The following is a 17,750-nucleotide window of genomic DNA, read 5'->3' on the forward strand; positions in this document are numbered from 1 at the left end:
AGTGCTAGCCCTGGCTGAAGAACTTGGGGACAACACCCAGGCCCAGAGTTCAAGCCCCACAACTTGGGGGGGCAGTACCCAGCCTCAGGTATTTTGTAATACCCATAGGACATGGACCAAAACAGCATAGAGAAGAATTGGTAGGAGTAGCTTTTAAACGTATACAGCAGGAGTCTCGGTGTGATTATGAAGGCAAGTTTAACTTTTTATTTTTTTGGAAACAAGGACTTGCTATTAACCCAATCTGACTTGAACACATGATCCTCTTGTCCCCGCTCCTCAGTACTAGGGTAGCAGGGATGCACCACTATGCCAACCCACATTCACTTCTGGGCGAGTTGGTCTCCAAGCCACTCACTTTTTTTAAGGAGTTTGGAGGTTTGCAATGTCTTGGAGACTCCAGAAAGTCCCTACAAAAGCTATCAACAACTCTGTTGACACACTGTACACACACACACTTGATAGGGAGTAGGGAGTGCTTCCATCTGAGGGGACCCTGAGCATTACTTGGCCAAGGAAACAGAGTTGAGTCCTACAGGGGCTGCCAGCCACCCTCAATTTTAAAAGCAAAAGTTATTTATTTCATTAGAAAATATAACCCCACATATGGGCAAAGGAGGAAAAAAAAAAAAAAGAACTGTATTCCCAGAATTCCAAGGGACCTACAGCTGCCATTCTGGTTCCCAGTTTTACAGTTCCAGGGTTCCAGGGGTGGGCTTAGGTTTTCTGGTGGTTAACTGAAGGTAACAGTCTCATGGACTTTCATGCCCAGGCTGGCTTTGAACCGTGATCCTCAAATCTCAGCCTTCTGAGTAGTTAGGATTACAGGCATCAGCCACCAGGTGCCCCACAGCATTTGTTTTTGTAAGAGCTATGGTGATGATTTACTTAACCATTCTTTAGAGTTCTCATTCAGTTCTTTATAGAACAAGTGCATTGTATTCCACTATGGTCCTTTTTGCCCAGGCTATTTTGCCTTTTTACCTTTTCCTTCAGATAATTAGTAGAGGCTGGATGGCTGTCACTGCAGATACTCTTCCTGTGGAAAGCAGGACACCAGTGGCTCACGCCTGTAATCCTAGCTACTCAGGAGGCTGAGATCTGAGGATGGCAGTTTAAAGCAAGCCCAGAGGTAGTGGAGGGAAAGTGGGAGAAAAACATGGGAAAGGGTATCAATGTTCAAGAAGTAATGTGGAAATGGTGCTGTGGCTCCAGAGGTAGGGTATTAGCTTTGAGCTGAAGAGCTCAGGGACAGCACCAAGACCCAGAGTCCAAGCCCCATGACCAACAAAAAACAAACAAACAAAAAAACAAGTAATGTTACCTACTACCTGACAAATGTAGTTGTAACTCCTCTATATATCACCCCAATAATAAAATACAATTAAGAAAGAAAAAAAAAGGCAGCCAAGGTAGGAAAGTCCATGAGACTCTTATCTCTAATCAACCAGCAGAATGCCAGAATGGAGTTGTGGTTCAAGTGGTAGAGTACTAGCCTTGAACAAAAAAGCATAGGGATGGCATTAAGGCCCTGAGTTAAAGCCGAAGCCTCAGGACCAACACACACACACATACACCCCTCTCACAAAAAAACCCACTTTTCCTATAAAGAACCATTCTATTAAATGGAAAGTCTTTTCTTTGGCTATATATATATATATAGCATCATATATATATGTGTGTGTGTGTGTGCACATATCCATATCCATATGTAAATATATGGCTTGAAAAGTTCACATGTACTTTTCAAGTAGGGATCTAAAAATGAAAAAAAAATTTCCCCAAATTACATCTTAGATGGTCTCCCACTGTGTATGGCTTAGTTCTGTAGTCTCTCCCATTGGTTTATGATTTCTTTTGTGGGGGTGGGGGCTCCTGGGGATGAAATCCAGCACCTTGCACATGCTCAGTAAGTTCTCCACCACATTTCTGTATCCCAGCCCTGTTTCCCTCTATAACCATTGCCTTTTCTTCTGGCCACTGGCCACACTGACTTGTGTATAACTTTATAATATGAAAAATAAGGGAGAAAAAAAGAAGGAATGACTGAAGTCAGGGCTCAGCTGAGAGGAATGAGGAACTGAGTCCAGCTGGAAGGGACCGGCTCTGTTACTGTGTGTGTAGACTCCCCAAAAAAGGAACCAAAGCAATCAAGTGCAAATGTGAACCCAGCACAGCAGAGGAGTGTGGCAGCCTCAGAAGTGGTGAGCTAAAGCAATGGGGCCAGAGGTTGGGATCAGTGGAAGGAGGGGAACAGCTAGGAGAGGCTGTCCAGATGGAGACTTGGCAAACGGAGCCATTTGGAACCAACTATTAATTTAAAATTTAGAAAAATGGAACAAAGGTGACACCTCTATCAACTGCACGAATGGATTCTCTGTATTGAAATCAAGCCAGGCTACTGATGTTTTAATGGGAGGAACCGTTTGGTGGAGGAAGGCAAAGCAGGTGTCACATGCTTAGGTGTCAGTCAGCTACTTGTTACCAGCTTTGAATTTTAATTGGAACAAGTGGCTGAGCCAGCCTCAGAAACTAGTGGGTGATGTGTGACAGGATTCAATATTGTGGCACAGACCTAATTAAGATTCATTAAAATGCCTCGAAGTCAGGTACCAGTGCTCCCTGCCTGTCATCCTAACTACTCAGGAGGCTGCGATAGATCTGAGGATCATGGTTCCAAGCCAGCCTGAGCAGGACAGTCTGTGAGACTCTTACCTACAATTAACCACCAAAAAGCCAGAAGTGGAGCTGTGTCTTCAGTGGTTAAACAGTAGCCTTGAGCAAAAAAGCTCAGGGACAGCACTGAAGCCTAAGTTCAAACTCCAGGAGCCGTGTGTGGGTGTATGTGTGTGCACCACCCCACTTTTTGGAAAAGACAGAGTAAGCTACTGTAGGGGAGGGGTGATGACTAGCCAGCCTGGTGGCCCTGGGTGTTTGGAGCTAGCCAGGGGAAGGGGATGTCCCAGGAAGGGGCTTCCAGTCTGGAAAGCCAGGGTCCCTGGGATTCTGAGTTTATCAGTGAGTTGGAGGGGCATGCTCCCTGGGGGAGTGATCCCTGGGAGTATCTGAATTATAATTCAGGGCTTCTGCACAAACAGTCACACCCTGAAACCCTGAGGGGAGAGTGGAGACTGCAGGTGAGAGGGGCAGGAACTGAATTTACCAATGGTCACACACCTCAGCAGCTTCCCTAAACAAAGTGCACTTCAAGATGCCAGAGGGCAGAGGAAGATCCAGAGGCAGAGGGCAGGGCAGAGGATCCAGAGGCTGCAGATTCTGATCTGCACAGCTTAGGGAGGATGGGTTTAGATCAGGTGGCCTGACCCCAGGATTCTGGTTTCTACCTTGTCATCAAGGTCAGCCGTCCAGGCTGGGTTGATAAGCCAGGCCAGTTTGAGTTGGTAGCCAGGGAGGGTGAGGTGGACTAGGGAGTGGAATGTGCAGGGGCATTGAGGCCCAGGCACCTCAGGAAGGTCTGGGCAGTGGGTTTGAGGACCCCTGTCCTCACGCCTGTCAAACTGAGGAGACTAGGCCTTTGCTGTTGCAAACCTGTGAGGACAATGGTAGGTTTCAGCTACTCCACAGCAAAGCCCTGGCCCATCTGAAGGCAGAGTAGGAGGAAAGGAGCAGGTGGATCTGGGAGCAAGCAGAGTGAGGCAGAGGATGCCCTTCTGCTGGCCACCAGGAACCAGAGCAAGAGGGAACTGATCACACCCCAGCCTTCCTGCCCTTGGTTTAGCTCTGCTGCAGTCCCAATGGGGAGCTGAGTGGTCCCAGGTCCCACCTGTGATGGGCAGACACAAAGCTTCCACACCCCAGAGATGAGAGTCAGAGTTCCTCCTTGTTGCTGTCAAGGGACTGGACCAGAGGCCCCGGAGTCAGGGGGTGACGGCTAGGCCCACGGTTGCCAGGCAGTTGGCTGCTGCCCTCCCGGTGATGGCCCGTGGTGACATAGTCCTGCAGGAGCCTGCTGTCCATACCGTGCTGCCGGAGGCTCTCAGTGCTTGCCAACCCCTGCATATGCAGGTACCCGAGCTGGCAGAAGGGGGGCAGCTTCTGGCGTGTTAGGCTGAACAGGAAACAGGATTCTATACAAAGGCAAAAGAGGAGGAATCAGGCTGGGAGAGGAGGGAGAGGTGCAGGGAAAAAAAAGAAAATGAAAACCTGTAAATCCTTAACTAGCACTGCAAGAAGCTGGTATGTCAGGTTAGATCTGATCAGTAACAAAACCACAGTGTGTCCTAGTTATTTCAAAATATGGAGACATACCAGGAATCATGGGAAGAGGGAAGGCATGAAGAGGGTGGACCCCAAGGGCTACAAATAATTCCTTTGGGGGGCGGGGGTGAGGATGGTATGGGGAAGGTGCACATAAGCCTTTTAGCCAGCGGTCCCCATGGATCTGGTTTGGTTTCCATGGTTTCAGTGATCCACAATCGAACATGGGCTGAGAATGTGAAAGGAGAAGCTCCGGATAGAAAGCAGGGCCATGTTTCCCACTGTGAGCTGTGCTGAGTGCGGAGCTGGGACTGATCCCTTCCTGCTCCACGCTACCAGGATGTCAATGGGCTCTTCCCTTTGCCAAAGTCCACACGCAGGCTACCTGGCCACTGGGTAGAACTTACCTGAACTCTTCATTCCCACATACTTGTGCTAAGGAAACTCTGCACCAGAGCCGTGATGTGGAAGCAAAGTCATAAAGTGACTCTGAAGTGAAAGGGGGTCAGGACTAGACTCAGGAAGGAAAGAAGAAGCCTCCCTGAACAAGAAGCATCTGTGTCTGAGAAACTGAAGACGGGCAAGAACTCAGGCCAGGTTTTCTGCAGCACGTCACACTGCATGAGTTATGGACACAGCGCTTGTGCGATGATGTGTGTGGTGGAAGAAATAAAGAGAAAGGAAATGTGCTCTGACAGCAACATGTTGTAATCACAGGGTCTGCGATTTCCTGACCCCACCGCAGGCTGCAGTATAAGGTTTAGTCCTAGCCATGTTCTGGGGATCTTGGAATAGAGCCTCCACAGAGAAGGGGTTAGATATGGCTTTGACATAAATACAGGCTCAATTTATTTTTTGAGTCAGGGTCTCATTATAGAGGCCAGGTTTGCCTCCAGCTAATTCCCATATAGCCCAGGCTGGCCTCAAACTCACAATCCTGCTTCTACCTCCTGAGAGCTGGTATTACTGGTATCAATAAGTCCAGACTGAGCTCAGTCTTGTTGAGGGAGTTAGATATAAGGGGGGAACCTGGCCAGAGTCCTTTAGCAACTTTTGGGGAGTCCTTCTGTCCTTCCTTCCTTCCTTCCTTCCTCTCTCTCTTTTTCTTTCTTTAATGTTGGGATTTGACCTCAAGGTCTGAGCGCTTTCCCTGAGCTTTTGCTCAAGACTAGCATTCTACCACTTGAGCTACAGTTCCACTTCCAGCCTTTTTTTTTTTTTCTCCAGTCTTGGGGTTTGAACTCAGGGCTTGAGCACCATTCATGGGTTTTCTCAAGGCTAGTTCTCTACCACTTAAGCCACAGAACCACTTCTGGCTTTTCTATGTATATGGTACCAAGGAACCGAACTTCAGTCTTCATGAATGCTAGGCAAGCACTCTACCACTAGGTCAAACTCCTGGCCCACTTCTGGCATTTTATTTTTTTATTTTTGGCAGTTTAGTGGAGATAAGTGTCTTAGAGAACTGACATCAATGGCTCACGACTATAATCTCTTACTATGTAGGGTTCTGGCAGGACCAAGAAGATAGCAGGTGTGAGGGAGGAAAGCAGCAATACAAGGGGACTGTTTGGCCAGCACAACTTTCTAGTAATGTCTGCAGGGCCTGGGGATGGTGGAAGGAGACAACATGGGGATGGGGAGAGGAGAAGTCCAGCAGAATCTGAGGCCAGAATTAACAGCTGCACAATGGCACAAGGGCAAAGGGGAGACCTCTGTCCTGCCAGCTGGCTTTCTGCTGAGAAGGCTCTTCCCAGCCGGGGCCAGCCATGCCCTGTGGTTTGTCCCTGAGGGGACAAGAGGCACTTTGGGTGGGAATGTACCTACACTGGCGCTGTGGTCTCCTTAAACCTTCAAGTAGGCATTTTGGAGCTGAGGGCACATCTGTAACATCATAAACCAGCGTCTGATGAAGGTTGACAGCTTAGCTTACTGGGAGTTACTTGTATAAATAGAGATGGTCACGGTAAGCTATAGCTTCAAGCCACCTCCCATAATGGACACAGCATCATTTCAAAGCAGACAGGCGAAGCCCAGGACACTTAGTCTCTAATTAGCCAGAGGCGGGCTCTAACTCAACACGATCAGTGCCAGACACACTACACAGGAGGTGATTAGCAAGTATTTTCTCCATAGAACAAGAAAGAATTGGATGTTGTAAATCTTTAGAGGATCAAAAGACAAAAATTTAGCTTTTTATCAATTGCTTTCCTGGTCTTTTTATTTATTTTTAGCATTAACTCCCCGCCCCGCCAGGATGTTTTTACTTCTCTCCTTAGTTCCGCTTTAGGTATGGCTGTCAGAATTTTTTTTCCTGGGGTTTCAATTCTGTGCTTGGGAGCTGTTCTTGAGCTTTAATGCTCATGACAAATGCTCTACTGTGCATGGAACCCTGGGCCTTGTGTATGCTAGGCAAAATGTAGATATTGACAGATACACTGTCAATAATCATTAAAAAAATTTCTTGCCGGGCGCCAGTGGTTCACACCTGTAATCTTAGCTACTCAGGAGGCTAAGATCTGAGTATCTTGGCTCAAAGCCAGCCTGGGCATGTAAAGGTCATGAGACTCCTATCTCCAGAAACCTGGAAGTGGCACTGTGGCTTAAGAGTTAGAGTGGTAGCCTTGAGCTGAAGAGCTCAGGGACAGTGCCCAGGCCCAGAGTTCAAGCCCTACAACAGAAAAAAAAAATTCTCTGACAGGTGTAGGTGGTCAGTAGGTAGCCAGGCCTGGCACTGCTCTGTGGGAATTCCCTTACTTTTTTTTTTTTTCCCATTTGTTTGGGAAAAAAAAAAATCTTGTGCCTTTTTAGGTGTGCTGAGCATCTAGTCTCCCCCTGCTGGCTCCAGGAGCCTGGGGGCTTGGATGTCCACATTCAGGTTCCAGAACTCTGCAGGGAATGGTTCTCTGCCCATCGCAAGACCTCTGGCTCGGTCTCCCTACCTTTCTGGTAGTCACGTTACCTGCATAGAAGCTCCGTAAATCGGTGTTCAGACAGTTTTCCAGGAAGCGCCTCAGAGGGAGGATGTGCCCGACTGGTGCGGTCCAATCAGTGAGGAAGTCCTCCACAATGTGGTGGATGGCCGCTGGCCGGGGCAGGGGCCAGTGTGCTGGGCGGAAGCGCACGTCCTGTTCTGTGGGGAGAGAGCGATGAGAGCAGGCCCCGGGCCACACTGCAGGGCAGTGCTGCGTGTCCTGCACTTGATGTCTCCCCTATGTTGCCAGGGTTCTGCTGCGCTCCAGCCAGGGGTTCGGTGGTCAGCCTGCTGACTCTGTGTACCTGGTGCTAATGTGAGGAAGTGGAAGCAGTCCTGTGGCTTGTGGTTTCACAGCCAGTGCTGAGACCAGTAGCTGTGGAGATTTTCTAATCAAGGTTACTGTGGCTGTGGTAAGCTGCCAAGGAGAGGTGCAAGCCCCTGCACTGGTACCTGGGCTGAGGACCCATGAGCCAACATCTGACCACCTCTGTACTGGGAAGCAGACTCTGGCGGGTAGCCATCACTGCTGAATGCAGACCTGCCTTGCCATCCCTCTGTCCTGGAGAACACCCCTTCCAGGACCCCCTCCTCTGCCTGTGCCCTGCCAGCTCTGAAGCACAATTCCTGTTCTTGGGCTCTGTACTGACTGGTAGCAACCCAATCTGAGTTGTTAGATTTACCCTCACCAAGACTACGTGAAGTGACTATTGTTTTTACCTCCAGAAAGTGAGGCTCAGAGAGGTTAACGGCCCAACATCACACACAGCACTGGAAGACTAGGCAGGGAATTTTGCTGCTTTCCTGTATTGTGCTGCGCTAGCCAGATCCAGTTCTTTGCCCTGCTCTTCCTAATATTTCATTCCTTTCCCTGCCCCCCCCCACCCTGGGCTCAGCCTTCTTGTTATACTGTCTCTTTTATTACATATAAGGTGCTTAGGAATTATAATGCCTCAGGGCGGTCTATGCAGGGCACAGCACAGGCAAGAATCAGGGCACATCACAAGATCTTTCTGTCTCTAGCTGATCTCTGGGAAGAGTCCCCAGGGTTTTCTTGTGTCAGATGAAGGGGTTTCGTGAGGTTTAACAGTGTGAGCACTTTCGTGTGGGGTCCCAGGAGTGCCATGTGCTGGGGGAGGGCGGGCAGCTCACCCGTGGGGAGGCGTGCATAGTAATAGAGGACTGGGTGGAGGAAGTTAGACTGCCAGGCATCTTCTATGTGCCCCACAGACCGGTCATAGAAGAAGACATCCTTATCTGGCCCAGAGAAGTTTTTGCCATACTCCATGTTGATGATGAAGAGTCCATGCTGTGCCTTCTTTCCTGTGAGGGTCTCCAGTTGGGGCAGCATCTGCACGGGGAACTCCTCCAGGTACTCGAATGCTGTGGCATTCCTTTGGGACAAGCATAGGGCTTAGTGTGGGAAAGAAGGTGGAGCAGAGGAGGAGAGATGCAGGGCAGAGGGCAGAGGAGGAGAGGAGCAGGGCAAGGGGAGAAGAGCAGGGCTGAGGGAGAGGAGCAGGATTGGGGAGTCCTCCCACAGTGTCAATCAAGCAGCTCTAGGAACATGGCCAGTCGGCTGTGCATAGCTCAGGTTTGACATCTGTGCTTATTCTCAAACATACGACAGATTCCAGAAAGCTCTGTGCAGCCTACAGGGGCCTCTCGGGGGAAGCAGCACCAGGCTCAGGGGCTCCAGGAAGGGGAGGGCCCAGGGAAGGCTGTGTGAAGGACCAGGAAGAAGGCTGCAGTGAGGAACGCTGGGTGAGGGAGCCCCCTCCACTCCTAGGGGAGACCTTGGCTTCACAGGCTGGGAGGGAGCTCTGGTCCCTGGAGAGGAGGGGGAGACACAGCAGCATGTGACTGCCCTTGAAAGGGGCCACTCAGGCAGCTGTGCTGAGGAACTCACAGGTGCAGTGGGAGGTTCCAGGATGTGGATCTAGAGAGGGCCCAGCAAAAGCTGGTAGATCTGGACACGTCTGAAGGTAGAGCTGGCAGATTGACCCACAGGTAGGGTGTCCGTGCGAAAGAGTGGGTGTCATGGGTAAAAGAGGTATGTGGGCTGAACATGTGGATTTGGTGTGCTGGCATGAGGCCGTGCTGTGCCCTGCCCCAGTCCTCAGCCAGCCCTCCCTGCACCCTGTCCTTCTCAATCACGCTGTGTCCTCTGTGATTGGCTGCTTATTGTTTGCTGAAAAGGAAGGCCCAGGACCAGCCTGGGGGCCTCCAGTCCTCCTGGCTGAGGACTGAAGTCTTGCTACTGCTCACTTACTTAGAGCCAAAGCTGCCAATCAATGCCAAACTATCATCCCTGCTCTAGAGAGGAGTGGAGAAATGATCAGAGAGGCAAAGGTCTTGACTGATGCACACAGTAAAAAAGAGGTAAACCTTGCGTTCACCTGGACTGTCTGGTCTGCAGAAGCTATGGACTTCACTGACCTTTACGATCCCACCCCATTTGCTGGCTTTGTGCAAATGAAGAACCCTGCCCCTGGGCACACGGACCAGGGAGAGAAGGGCAGATGCAGGTATATGGGTGTGAGAAAGCAGGTGCCAGGCGACTCACTCGTTCAGCAGGATGATGTCAGCCAGTACACCAAACATCTGGTATAGCCCAGAAGCCTCGTTCACGCGCCGGACGATGGAGCTGGTCAGCTGTGTGATGGGGTACTGGGTGGATGGCCAGGCGACACCATGGTGGCGATGCTCCAGGAGCCGATGGACGGCACGCACTGCGATGGCCAGAGGGAGGTAGGGCCATAGCACTTAAGAGACCATCTTTGCTGACCAGGGAGGAAGGCCCAAGCCTTGAGAGCAAGGCTCAATGAAAGTTGTGCCTAATGGGCCAGTGGTACCCATTGGTGCCACTGGTGCCCAGCCTGGACAGAGAATTTATGACAATTATCTACTGAGAATGATCCTTTTAATGCTTCTGAAAAGCAGGAGTGTGTCTATTTATAAGCCCTGAGGAAAATGACAATATTTCTATGTGGGTACAGTATCCCTCTCAGCTGGGCTCACCTGTGTATCGGAATCCATGGATGAAGCCCCCGGCAGATTTCCGGTAGTCTACTGAGTGGCTAGCAGTCCCCAGGATAAAGAGACCTCTGCTTCCTTTGGACTCATAGCTGGCTCTAATCAAGGGGTACTTCTTGCCAAACTCACTCCCAGAGGAGAGTCTGAGGGACCTGGAATGGAAAGGCTGTTAGGAGGAGCAGGTGCTAGCTGCGTGTGGTGGCTCATGCCTGTAATCCTAGCTACTCAGGAAGTTGAAATCTGAGGATCTTGGTTCAAAGCCAGGCCAGGTAATAGAAAGTCCCTGAGACTCTTGTCTCCAATTAATCACCATAAAACTGGAAGAGGCACTGTGGCTCAAGGGGTAGGGTGGTAGCCTTGAGCTTAAGAGCTCAGGGACAAAGCCCAGGCCCAGAGTTGGAGTCCCATGACCAAAAAAAAAAAAAAAAAGAGCAGGTGCTGTGCATCAGGTCTGGTACTGAATAAGTGCTAACCCCAGGAAGAGGGGAGACTCATCTCTACTGGCCAAGTAACTGAGGCTTAGGTTAAAGACCACGAAGTCAGAGACAGAGCTGGAATTCAAGCCTGACCCAAGGCTACTCTGTGGACTAAGTCTGGGACCTGCTGTCAATTGCTGGGAAAGAAGGGTCTGCGCAGGCACTGTTCCACCTCTTCTCTGGTCAGAATGCACACTAGTGACTAGACAGAGACTAATCATTAGCTTAACGTGGAGCCAGGCAACAATAACAAAGACAGGGCTCCTCATAGCTGTTCTTCAAAATGAAATAAAAAAGGAGCTGGAGGTACGGCTTGAGCACAGCTCAAGTGCTGGAGCATCTACCTAGAAAGCATGAGACTCTGAGTTCAAAACTTAGTACCACAAAAATCGCTTACATGCAAAATACAATCACAAATAACTTTAGCAACTAATGTCATATTGTGCATATAGTATGTGCCAAGCGCTTTCTTCTCTTCTATTTTTGTGCTGTTGATCCTGGAGCTCGAACCCAGAGCCTCATGCTCTTACTTGGCTTTTTTGCTCAAGTTGCCACTCTAGCACTTGAGTCATAGCTCCACTTCCAGCTATGAGATTTTCCATGAGATTTTCCTTCCAGGCTGGGGGGTGTGACCCAAGCTCTAGGGGCTGAACTTGGGGTTCTGTGTCTGCTGGGCAGGCCTTCTACTACTTGGGTCACATCCCCCAGCCCCCCAAGCTTTCTTCTAACAATTCTTACCATATGAGAAAGGAACAGCTATTTCCATGAAGTCGGCCTAGCATGGAGAGGAACCTTCTGGATTTGGTGTCTCCACACTCTCAGGTGCCCCAAGCCTGTGCTAGCCAGTCTTCCTTAGAGCACATTCAGTTCTCAACCCAGATGAAGCTCTCTGCTGCCCCAGGACACAGAGCTGTAGGACCAACCAGGACCTGACATGGATGCGGTGCTCCTGTCCTGGGAGGGAGGCCAGGCAGCAGCACTTGTTTGGGTGCTGACCTGACAGCCTGCCCTGTCCCCCCAGGGAGGGCCAGAAGGGGTTTGCTAGGAGACCCTGCCTCTCTTCCACCCCCCTGGACTCACTGGTTGAAAATGGAGAAGTCAAATTTCCAGCCCAGGCAGCGGATGACTCGGTCGTAGGCCACGCGCATGGCAAAGTTGTCGCTGTCGTCCTGGGGGAGGGTGACGGAGTCGGCACTCTGGCTGGCATTGGCTTCCTCCAGGAAATACTTCAGGGTGATGTGGAACTTGCCCTTGCGGTCTTTCACGAAGGCCAGGTCTGCCAGGTCTGACTCGAGAAGCCCATCCAGGGACTTCAGCTGGTAGGTGTCCAGCAGCCCGTTGTTGATGGCTCTGGGTTCCCAAGAGTATGTAAAGAGAGGACAGGAGGGAGAGGCAGAGCAGGGCTGGTAAGTCCAGCTGAGAAACACCAGAAAGGCATTAGAGGAGGTGTGGCTGGCTTGGGTTTGGGCATGGTATTTTCTTCAATGTGCTGAAAGCCTGGTCCTCCAGGGTAGAAATAGATTTTATTTATTTATTTTTTCTTTTCCATTGGTTATGGGACTTGAACTCTGGGTCTGGGCACTGTCCCTGAGCTGTTCAGCTCAAAGCTACTGTCCCACCCCTTGAGCAACAGTGATTAATTTTCTGGTGATTAATTGGAGATAAGAGTCTCATGAATGATTTTTTTTTTTTTTTTGCCAGTCCTGGGGCTTGAGCTCAGGGCCTGAGCACTGTCCTTGGACTTTCTCAAGGCTAGAGCTCTACCACTTGAGCCTCAGCACCACTTCTGGCTTTTTTTTTTTAATGTGTGTGGTACCAAGGAATCAAACCCGGGTCTTCCTGCATTCTAGGTAAGCACTCTACTACTAGGCCAAACTCCTTGCCCTCTCACGAACTTTTTAAGTGCTTGGGCTGGCTTTGAATCTCAGTCCTCAGATCTCAGCCTCCTGAGTAGCTAGGATTACAGGCGTGAGCCACCACGCCTAGCTGGAAACAGATCTTTAAGAGGTACAGCCTTATAAGAGCGATGACTCAATATCTGGGTACCCAATGTTATGGACATGGACTTGGAGATATAAACACAACTACAATGACATAAAAATATATGATGGGCTATATACTCTTTAGACATGTTTTATTACATACATTAATATGTACCTATGACATACAAACCCTCAGCTTAATTTTAATTATGTTCTAAAATCTAAATGCCAGTGATTGTATAGAGATTCCCTTCTTGAACATTTGTTTGTTAAACATGACATTTGAAATACAATGTAAAAATCAATGTTGATAAATTCTTTAATTAAAAAAAGTTATGGAGATAAAGGAATAGAAAATGGAGAGTCTTCCCAGAATCTTGCATGTAATTTTGGTCATGGTTGTATATATTGTTTCCTAGAGTTTGTGACTATTAAGACACTTATGAAAATTGAAAAAAAAACCCAAGAGGTACAGCCTATGCTGGCACTGGGCTCATACCTACCATCCTAGCTACTTAGGAAGATGAGATCTGAGGATCATAGTTCAAAGTCAGTACAGTACAGTCAGGAAAATCAGGAGACTTTTTTTTTTGCTAGTCCTGGGGCTTGAACTCAAGGCCTAAGCACTGACCTTGGGCTTTCTCAAGGCTAGAGCTCTAACACTTGAGCCACAGCACTTCTAGCTTTTTCTATGTATGTGGTACCGAGGAATTGAACTCAGGTCTTCACGCATGCTAGGCAAGCATTCTACCACTAGGCCAAACTCCCAGACAATCAGGAGACTTTTATCTCCAATTAATCACCAGAAAACTAGAAGTAGAGCCATGGCTCAAAGTGGTAGAGTGTCAGCCTTGAGTGAAAAAACTCAAGGACACCGTCCAGGCCTGAATTCAAGTCCCATGACCAACCAACGAACCAACAAAATAAGTGAAATGTAGTGGACATGATCCTTGGATGCAATTAAAGCACATCTCAGTTCTGGTGCCCCTGGTTAGTTCTAGCTAGAGGGTTGCCATGAAAGAAAGGTGTTTGGCTTCCTAGCTTGCTATATGATCAGTCTCCTCTCACGTGCGCTGCTGTCACCATGAGGAAGGACTGTGCTGACATGTGCCATGAAATGATGTGAGCAGTGGGTATAAGTACCACGCTGTCTGGGCTTTTCAGCTTCTGAAACTGTGTGTTAAATAAATCTGCTTTCTTATAAAGTTACCGGGTCGCAGGTGTTTTCTTAGAGTAACAGAAAGTGAACTATAGAGAGCTTACGGCACAGCACACACAAGCAGGGATATGGCATACCTGACGTCTCCGACGTAGTGCGTGGCCCAGGACAGCCTCACCCGGGAGCGGCTCAGCATGTGGACAAAGTTTGTGACACCCAAGATGTTCTCTGCTGTCTCGAAGGCGGAGTTCCCATGGCCCAGGATCAGCACGTTCTGACCCACAAAGTCCTCAGGGTTTGTGGACACAGACTCATAACCTTCCACAAGTTCGGAGCCAGGGAAGTCTACTTGGTTGGGAACTGACAAACCCGTGGCTACAAGGAGGACACTGCAGGTGGGGACAGAGGAAAAAAAATGGCTCAGTCTCTCAGCTGTAAAAGTCCTTTTGAAAAGAAAACACCATTCATTCACTCATTCCCTCCGTTACTAATCTATTTACTGGCCTTGCCCAGTGTACCCAGCCTTGCTTCCCATGAATCTCAGTCCTGCAGATACATTTTCCTTCATACTTCATTACTATTCTACCAAATGTGGACATCCATTTTGGGTTCTATGAAAGTTATGTAACTTTGAACATAGCAGTCAGACCAAGTCCAGCCTCAGTGATGAGAAGAGAGCTTGATGCCTTCCTATCTTTTTCTGACTTGCTTTCCACATGCACCGATCTGTGCATAAATTTGTGTGTGTGGGGGGTGGGTGTGTGAAGAGAGGGGAGCGTAGGTGTTAGTGCTGCAGCTTGAACTCATGGTCTGGGCACTGTTGCTTAGCTTTTCCATCAAGGATGGTGCCCTACGACTTGAAACACAACTCCATTACTAGCAATTTGCTGGCTTTTTGCAGCTAAGACTTATGGATGTTACTGCCTGGGCTGGCTTCTTCAAGTCAAGACCCTCAGATGCTCCTAATTAGCTATGATTATGTTTGAGCCACAGGTGCCTGGAAAGCAACTTTGAAGTAGGTGTTCCATGGCCACTTTACAGGTAAGGAGACATAGTCCCAGAGCAATGGATGGCCATAGAGCCAGATCTGAGGAGTCTGATGCTAAAGACTTGCTCTTTAGTCTGGTAGGGACTGCAATCTGCTGGTAGGATCCTGGATGGACCACAAGGTGGTTTCAGAGTAGAACCCAGTGCTCTGAAGAAGGGCATACTCAAGCCCTCTTAGATCTTTTCTGACTTTTGTCTGCTCAGGTCCTACATGAATGCTCTCCCTAGTAGCACAGCCACCTAAAATGCAGGAGTACAAATGAGCCTGACCCCTTCGCTATGGGCAAGGAGTTATGCTGTGCCTCCATGACAGGAGATAAACCCTGTCTGGCTGAGCACTTGCCTGAAGCCAGTGCTAAGGTTAGGGACCAGGGAGGGGAGAGGCAAGAAGGATGAAGGGAAACACAATAGTTTTAATAGCATCTCTCCCAAGTATCTTCTGTATATTCAAGTTCTCTGAAGCTCAGGTTTTTCACCAAATTGAGATCACAACCCTGTCCTTTAGGTTCCTCGGGAAGACGGAACATGTATGGGGTACACAGAAGCTGAAGCTGTCTCTGAAGGCAAAGCAAGTCAACACTGGTCACTGGAGATGCTGCCTTGTTGCGCCTCTCACTCTGGTTTAGTCCCGCTGGACTGCCTAAGGCTCACTGGCCACCTGACCTAGCATTTCCCAGCAGGTATTCTGGAAAATATTAGTTCAAGGGGTGTTCTAGAAGAGTTTGGTGGATCCATAAGCTGTACTGATGCCTGGTACTCAACCCCAAAGCAGACGAGGGAATAGGAAGACGATATTAAAGACGGAGAAAGCCTGGAGGAAAGAAATGGCTAGGGTCTTCTGGCACTATTCAGCCTCCACATTCTAAGAAGACTGAGAAAATGGTGCCTGTGTTGAACCTTTCAGCACTGAGGTTCAAGTAAAGAGTGTAGTGTGGCCTTAGTGGCCATTTTCTCCCATTCCTCCACATTTCCCCACCCATCGAGGGGTGTCTTCTTGGGATCTTGCCCAGGGTCCGCGGGTGAGCTTGGGATCTTGCCCAGCGGTTGAGCCCGGCCGGATTCATTTACCTGCACTGGTATGCTTGGCCCTTCTGGTCAGTCAGGATAAAGTAGTGGCCATTCCAGGCTCGGGAGTCCTTGTCCAGAGTGACGTGGGCAATGGTGGTGTTGTAGAGCACGTGGAGCCCCAGCAGGTGGGCGAAGTCCCGCAGGTATCGCACCATGTCGCCGGCATCCGGGAAGTAGGCACGCGAGTAGTGTCTAAAGAGAAGCCGGGGGTCTGGGCTGAGCAGCGAGTTCCAGTCGTGGCGGAGGTTGAACTCGGCGTTGGCCTTGCCGGTGAAGCGCTTGTTGATGCTGATGAGCTTGCGGTGCCGGGGGTAGCGCGTGAAGAAGCTGCCGGGCGCGGGCGCCCGTTCGAACACCGCGTAGTCCCTGCCCGCGCGCTGCAGGAAGGAAGCCATCTGCAGGCCCGCGGGCCCCGCGCCCAGCACGCAGTAGTCCCGGTGCGGACGGGAGCCCGGAGCCGGCTGCGGGGCCAGCATCAGGAGCAGCCCCAGGGGCGCCCAGAGCGTGGCCGCGGCAGCGCGGCGCCTCCCGCCGCTGCCCATGCCGCCGAGGGCCTGGGGGCAGCTGCGCGCCTCGGGAGGTGCGAGGGACCCGGGAGGCGCGGCGCGCGGGCCAGCACTGGGACCCCGGGCCTGGGCAGCTCCTCCGCCCCGACTCTGTGTTTTCCAGGCGGCCTCTGGGGCCCGCGGGAGTTCTGGACCCCTACATGCCATCCGCAGGAGCTCCGTTCCCGCGGGGGGACAGCCCTCCCTGGAGACCCCGGGGAAAGACGGGACCTGCTCCCCAGTGTGGCGCCGGACCTCGCGCGGGCTGCGCTGAAGGTACCAGACTCCGGCCGTGCCCGACCCTCGGGGGCCCCCCACCCCGCGAGCCGGGAGGGGGCGTGGCACACCGAACCCCGCCCTCCAATGGGTGGCGCGAGAGGGATGCCCAGCACACCTGCCACCACCGCGCGCTTTCCGGAAGCAGTGGTCTGCGCGTGCGCGACGCCCAGGCCGCCCGCCCGCCGTTCTCTTCGCACAGCCACACTGCACGGCCCAGCGTCGCTCAGACCTCGGGGCTGGGCAGATCACAGGCTGCTGGGAGCCAGGCCCGTGGTGGGGCGCGGGGGGTCCTGCGACACTGCGCGCCCCGCCCCGCCCGATGGCAGGGGGCGCGGCACCCTGGGCCTGGGCCGGGGGCGCCCAGGGGTGGCGCGCTCTCCCCCGCGGCTGGGAGAAGGCTGCAGCCCCGGCGGAGCGGGAGCGGAGCGGGCAGATGCGGCTCTCTGGGTGCGTGGGATGGAACCTCGGGAGAGGTTTCCGTGGTGAGCGGCCAATGTCCGCTTAGGGGGTGATGTCATTTGCTGCAGATCTCAGCAAAAGGAAGCCTGGCATGGAAACCCGGAGGAAGGCCGGTGAACGGACCAGCGGACTCCCCAGGGTGGCATGCGGCCCCGTGCCGGGGAAGGGCAGACAACGACCGGAGCTTTGTTTTGAAAAAGGCTTAAGTGTTAAGTGTTTGTGAGTATTTTCATACAGGACAGACAAATGGAGGAAGAGAGGAAAATACTGTAGAGAAAGAGCTTAATAGTAATTTCTACTTGCTTGCTTCAGCTAATGGCAAGAGGTGCTTTGAATTCTGATCCCTTTGGTACTTCACACTTCTAAGGGCTACTTTTTGTACTCATTAAAAACTCCTTAAGCATCGGTTTGCATTCTCCATAATACCCTGACAACGAAGTACAGTACACTTTTGCTTGCTGTGTGGCCTGATTAAAACTGACTCTAAGTGGGGCTGGGAGTTTGGCC

The 17,750-nt window shown here is 50.9% G+C and overlaps 1 protein-coding gene across 1 annotated transcript; it reads right to left on the minus strand.

Moving 5' to 3' along the window:
• Positions 1–1,700: 1,700 nt before the first annotated feature.
• Foxred2 (FAD dependent oxidoreductase domain containing 2) lies at positions 1,701–17,389 on the minus strand. Its single transcript, XM_090354047.1, has 9 exons — positions 17,367–17,389; positions 15,961–17,247; positions 13,983–14,234; positions 11,785–12,054; positions 10,214–10,380; positions 9,759–9,924; positions 8,345–8,586; positions 7,181–7,351; positions 1,701–4,088 (listed from the first exon to the last, which is right to left on the minus strand). The coding sequence occupies exons 1-9, from the start codon at positions 17,387–17,389 to the stop codon at positions 3,829–3,831; spliced, it is 2,838 nt and encodes a 945-aa protein (XP_090210173.1). The 3' UTR covers positions 1,701–3,828.
• Positions 17,390–17,750: the final 361 nt, after the last annotated feature.

This window comes from Megascapheus bottae, chromosome 2 (assembly GCF_031878675.1).
Source record: "Megascapheus bottae isolate mThoBot1 chromosome 2, mThoBot2.hap1, whole genome shotgun sequence".
Lineage (NCBI taxonomy): Eukaryota > Metazoa > Chordata > Mammalia > Rodentia > Geomyidae > Megascapheus > Megascapheus bottae.

Bases quoted from the DNA above. Each gene is read 5' to 3' on its own strand.
- Foxred2 (XM_090354047.1), bottom strand. From the start codon at position 17,389: ATGCCACCCTGGGGAGTCCGCTG. The intron at 12,055-13,982 runs GTATGCCATATC...TTGGGAACCCAG, and splicing joins CACTACGTCGGAGACGTCAG to AGCCATCAACAACGGGCTGC. The intron at 9,925-10,213 runs GTGAGCCCAGCT...TGGCCATCGCAG, and splicing joins CCATGGATTCCGATACACAG to TGCGTGCCGTCCATCGGCTC.